This window comes from Octopus bimaculoides, chromosome 11 (genome assembly GCF_001194135.2).
Source record: "Octopus bimaculoides isolate UCB-OBI-ISO-001 chromosome 11, ASM119413v2, whole genome shotgun sequence".
In the NCBI taxonomy this organism is placed as follows: Eukaryota; Metazoa; Mollusca; class Cephalopoda; order Octopoda; family Octopodidae; genus Octopus; species Octopus bimaculoides.
In genome coordinates, this window is record NC_068991.1 from 67,055,134 (window position 1) to 67,061,366 (window position 6,233).

The 6,233-nt window shown below is 39.0% G+C and overlaps 1 protein-coding gene across 1 annotated transcript in view; it reads left to right on the forward strand.

The window, feature by feature from the left end:
* Positions 1 to 3,048, forward strand: part of LOC106876701 (WD repeat-containing protein 43) — a 25,044-nt gene extending 21,996 nt beyond the window's left edge. Inside the window, exons 16-17 of the mRNA XM_014925362.2 lie at positions 1,286 to 1,356; positions 2,764 to 3,048. Of these exons, the coding sequence (XP_014780848.1) occupies positions 1,286 to 1,356; positions 2,764 to 2,853 (161 nt within the window). The 3' untranslated portion in view covers positions 2,854 to 3,048. The remainder of the gene's footprint in view (positions 1 to 1,285; positions 1,357 to 2,763) is intronic.
* The last annotated feature ends 3,185 nt before the right edge of the window (positions 3,049 to 6,233 follow it).

Consider the following 6,233-nt stretch of genomic DNA (forward strand, 5'->3'; position numbering starts at 1 on the left):
CAACTTATTTGCCATGAAACCACCTCAATTCTGGGAAGAGGGTATTTTCAAGTTAAAGGAAAGATGGAGACGCATTGTGCAACAAAATGGTTCATATTTGGTTGATTAAAAATGTAATGGCAAGTATTTATTGACCTTTTTCTTTCCTTTAAAAATCGGCACAAACTTTCCGGGCAACCCAATATATATATATATATATATATATCATCATCATCATTTAATGTCTGTTGTCCATGCTGTCATGGATTGGATGGTTTGACCAGAGCTGGCATGCTGGAAAGCTGTGCCAGGATCCAGTCTGATTTGGCATGGTTTTCTATGGCTGGATGCCCTTCCAAACACCAGCCACTCCAAGAGTGTAATGGGTGCCATTTGTGTGACACCTGTATCTTCCACGGCTGCGATTTTGCTTGGCTTGGTGGGTCTTCTTCTCAAACATGACATAATGCCAAAGATCTCAGTCATTGCCTCCGTGAGGCCCAACATATGTATGGTGCTGGTGACACGTAAAAAGCATCCAGTACACACTGTAAAATGGTTGGCACTTGGAAAGGTATCCAGCTGTAAAAACCATGCCAAAACTGACCTTGCCTGTGCTGGTGCCATTAAAAAAAACACTCAGTCGACTCTGTGGGGTGGTTGGTGTTAAGGAAGGGCATCTAGCCTTAAAAACCATGCCAAAACACACACACCCTAGCCTGATATAGGCTTCTACCTGGCCAGCTCCTGTCAAACCATCCAACCCATGCCAGCATGGAAGGTAGGCGTTAAATGATGGTGGTGTGTGGCTTGGTGGTTACGGTCTTCAGTGTATTTTAAGCTTCATTACTGGACCATTGTGGAGGCATAATGGCCCAGTGGTTAGGGCAGCGGACTCGCGGTTTCGATTCCCAGACTGGGCGTTGTGAGTGTTTATTGAGCGAAAACACCTAAAAGCTCCACGAGGCTCCGGCAGGGGATGGTGGCGAACCGTGCTGTACTCTTCCACCACAACTTTCTCTCACTCTTACTTCCTGTTTCTGTTGTGCCTGTAATTCAAAGGGTCAGCCTTGTCACACTGAATATCCCCCGAGAACTACGTTAAGGGTACACGTGTCTGTGGAGTGCTCAGCCACTTGCACGTTAATTTCACAAGCAGGCTGTTCTGTTGATCGGATCAACTGGTATCCTCGACGTCGTAAGCGACGGAGTGCCAACCACAACTGGACCATTATGTTTACTGCATTGCTTATTTGTACGTAATGCAATGAACATAATAATAAAGCTTATTCTGTTTCTTCAACAGCTTCATCCGATGAAGAAATGTATTTTAAGAAGAACTTAGATGATGCAATGCCCTGTGAATCTGGATCAGAGGTAATAATTTTCAAATCAGTTTAATTTGATGTTTCATTTGCTGTGTAGTTGAAAACTCTTCACCCTTCATTTCTTTTTTGTTTGTTCGAGAAAATCAATTACAATATTGAGTATTTTCAATGTTTATTAACGATTTTTAGACTTGCTTTCTGGAATGGAAATTGTCCCATGCAAATAGTTTCTATAAGACTAGTAAGGTAACCGTTCTTATGTTTAAGCATACCATAGCAATCTTATTTTGAATTATCTTTGTGGATGGTAGGCCTAGCATATCATACAGTCTAACGTTACCTGGTCCTTGGGTGCAATAATCTGGACCAGTCTCTGCATATGTCGTTCCCCTGTATACTAAAGGATATTGGTGGAACTGGGTATAGTTGACACTGTCCTCCAAAACTAGATTTTCTCTTCTCTTTACTCCACAAAAAACTATACAACAAACAGTAACATGAAATCAGAAACAAATCTACTAGACAATTCTGAGTTAAATGCAAACATTTGGGTCCAGTCCGGACCTTTCCATACACAATTGTAGCCACCCATCTAATTCTTCTATATTTAAACCGGCCATATCCGGCCAAAAGTATTCTGCCTGTTTTATGTTCAGAACTGGTCTCTCACACCAACCCTACAATATTGTTTTAAAAATTAACAGCTACCTCATCAAAATTTCATAGCTACAAGATAATGCATAATTAGTTCAAAACAATGTGGATAAAAGAGCATTAATTTTGGTAGAATAACGCAAACACTAATGGGTTAACCTTTCTCTGCTGCCCTTATTACACTCTGTATTCCAATTTCCCTCTGAATTATGGTGCCTCTGCTTATATAGAATCCACTCTTCCCACTCCCTTGAATGTCCCCAACAAAGACTTCCTGTTATTCTTGTCTCAATGTCTCTCTGCCCTGCTTTTCTGAGTTCATTACTACTCCTTTAACTCTTCCACTTGCTGTTAGCTCTCTCATATCCAACACTGGAAGCATGCACTGCACATCTTATTACAAATCACACATATTCCACTTCTTGTCTACTAACCAAGTGGTCAGGCTCCAACTATGCAAATTATCCAATGCTACTGTGCAGCAAGTTATATGTCATATTAGTTGAGATTTTTAAAAAATATATATCTAAATAATGAAGAAAATGTTGAGTTTTGTTGCTGATCACTTTGACCCTTTAGTTACTGCATTTCTGCCCCCCCTTTTTTTTTTTCCCTAACAATTTTTATATCAAAGAATCTAGTAAAATAATTTTGTCAAATTACCATGAAATTAGGATGGAAGGTCTCTGATTAAACTGCTTCAAAACAAGGCTATTTGTGGTGTCAGGTGGGTTGGTACTACAAAGATTAAAGTTTGAAGGAATTAATGTTTATTGCTAATTCTGTTTCTTTTTTATTGCAGTATGATTGGAATACAAGTGACGAAGAAGACAGAGACGACAGTGAGAGTGCAAAACCTAATGAAACCGATGAGAGAGATGAAAGTGACTGATGGCTGTTTTGAATGAAGATATTTTGATACATATTTTCTCTAACATTTTGCTTAGAGTAGCGGACTTTTAATTCAGTTTTGATGAATTAATGGTTACATCATACTCAAATGGCAATTGTTAGTTTATAATCACTTGGAAGGTGTGTATCACTGATAAATATGGAAAATAAACTTAAATAAACATTATTATTATTATTATTTTGTTGATGCTTCTTTTCAATTAACATTTTCTGTAGAAAGTGCAAAACCTTTCCATTTTTTAAGATACTAGAATCTAACTTGAGGGAAGTTTAGCTGCTTTTTCTAGCAGATTGATAGTTTAGAGCAGGCATCTTTTATAATAATAATTAGACTGTGACCATGCTGGGGCACTGCCTTGAAGGGTCTAGTCAAACAAATCAACCCTAGTACTTAGTATTTTTTGTTTAAGCCTGGTATTTATGTTATCAGTCTCTCTTGCCAAATCACTACGTTACGAGGACATAAACAAATTAACACCAGTTGTGAAGCAGTGATAGGGGGACAAACACAAAATACACATCATCATCGTTTAACGTCCACCTTCCATGCTAGCATGGGTTGGACGATTTGACTGAGGACTGGTGAAACCGGATGGCAACACCAGGCTCCAATCTAATTTGGCAGAGTTTCTACAGCTGGATGCCCTTCCTAACGCCAACCACTCAGAGAGTGTAGTGGGTGCTTTTACGTGTCACCCGCACGGATATATATATTTAAGCGCAGGAGTGGCTGTGTGGTAAGTAGCTTGCTTACCAACCACATGGTTCTGAGTTCAGTCCCACTGCGTGACACCTTGGGCAAGTGTCTTCTACTATAGCCTCAGGCCGACCAAGGCCTTGTGAGTGGATTTGGTAGACGGAAACTGAATGAAACCCGTCGTATATAAATATATATATGTATGTGTGTCTGTGTTTGTCTCCCCAACATCGCTTAACAACAGATGCTGGTGTGTTTACGTCCCCATAACCTAGCGGTTCGGCAAAAGACACCGATAGAATAAGTACTAGGCTTCCAAAGAATAAGTCTTAAGGTCAATTTGCTCGACTAAAGGTGGTGCTCCAGCATGGCTGCAGTCAAATGACTGAAACAAGTAAAAAAGAGTATATATATGTATATAGATAATGGTTTGGTTTCTATTGCTTAATACTCTCCAACTACTTCACAGTATACCAGGTGCATTTTATGCTACAATCTCTATTTCTTATGTGATAAGAAATACAGCTCCATATTTCTTAAAATAGCATGCTTAGATTTTTATTGCTGATGATAACACTTAGTATTTCTCTCCAGTGTCAGGAAATACCGTGATTTGGGGGAAATAGGGACAAAAAGAAGATTAAAATGCTGATATCAGCATAGCAAAAGCTCTGGTCTACTCACTGTTCTGATGCCCTTGAATGATAGAGAATTGGTAAGACCTACCAAATTTTTCCTGGTCAGCAATATTTCTTTCAGATGGCTGTTCCATTGGAGCCAACATTACTACCATTTTTAACCCCAGGAGGACATCACCTCTAGTTGGTTATCATTGCATTCTGCACATGATATAGATTGCAAACATCAAACGACAACGAGACCACCAGACTGTCTGATTTTCAGCTATTTGTGCTCATCTTCAGTGGTGGGCACCCATCCCCTAGAGATAGTAGTTTACTCCAGCTGCCAATATATAGAAAAATGACAACCACTCTTGCAACAAGATAGCTGATTAGAAAATCTGTATAAGAGATGAAAGTAGTAACTATACTAAGAAGTACTGTTTATCATCACTTCAATATAGCTATTCTGTAGGAACCAATGTTGCTAACCCCAGGAGGATGCCTTCTCTAGCTGTTTTTTGTTTAAATCCTTTCAAGTTTAAGCATCTTACCAATTCTCTATCTTCCAGGGGTATCAAATCAGTCAGTAAACCAGAGCCCTTATTATGATGGTAACATTTTCGTTTTTGTCCCTATTCACCTGGCTGTTCATATCCCCCCGCAAATCACAATACCTTAGCTCTGATCAGTTGCCGACCTTCTACAAGACCCAAGTCATGTCCTGAAGTACTGCTTACATACATGTGGCCACCAGCTGCACATAACACAGCCTGAAACACCATATCACTGATTGGCAATAATTCAATCACATGCTGCAACTACTAGCTCGTGAAAGTGTTGCCCCTTCTATCACTTTTACGATGACCTCTGCACTTCTCAATTAGCTGCATGCCTTCACTCAGATACCAATTACTACTTTTTCAGTCCTTCCTAATCTAAAAGAATATCCTTTATTAGATCTTCCATTCAGTAAAGTTCAATCCATACTAATTTAGATTTTGACTTTGTTCAGTTCTACAATTTCCTCTTAATGAGCAACTTCGGGGATCTGATTTGATTGATAAAAGAACCACAAATTTCTAAGGTGAGCAAAAAAAAATGGATTGTCTTCTCCTTAATAGCATCTCAATTTAGATTTATTTATTTTGATTATCTCCCTTCCTTGGTTGCACCTGCTGCTGGCTGCTTGTTTACCTTCTCTTGAAATTGAAAGATAGTTTCTGTAAGCCAATTATCTGGAATGGCAATTCGTATATTATTCATTTTCTTTATGGTCCAATTCGGTGCCACTGGCTACTCGGAAGCAATTTCTTTCGGCTTGATGCAGGATCTTTATTGTCAGATGTTTTTCCTCCTACTGCCAACTTGTTACCCAAGTGAGGGATGTATAATACTTTTAGGTTATAATAACAAAGAGGCAGATTAAATACATATCTAGTTTTGTCTTTCACTATTCTAAAATTAATCATAAATTAACCATAAACCATAGAGTTTACTTGATCTTCTTATTCTCATCTCTTCCTCGTATAAGAAGTCATAGCAAGAAGAATCCATCACAGCTGCACTACATCCTTCTTATGTAGGGATGGTTACCAAGAACAGTGACAAAATATGATTGCATAGTCCAGCAGCACTAGCAACGATCACTCCAAGAGTGTAGTGGGTACTTTTTATGTGACATTGATGTGACACCAGTGGCTTGACAACTCTACACAGGCACAGTATATCACCAAAGGTCTCGGTCACCTATTGCTGTCTCGGTCACCTATTGCTGTCTCTGTGATTCTCAACGCTCTAATAGTGCTCTTTACATTCCACCGGCATGGGTGCCAGTCTTTTAAAATTATAGGGAAGAAGTATGAGCAATATTTAGTTGCTATTTCTATCAGCACTCTTGTTGATTCAGCTGCTTTGGTAATCGCAATAATGAGATGGCTTGATCAGTTTTAAGATCTGCATGTATTCTACGTTACACAAATCAGGGAGTATTTGTCATTTTGTAATGAATCGAAGAAAATAAAAAGTATCAGAAGAATGAAA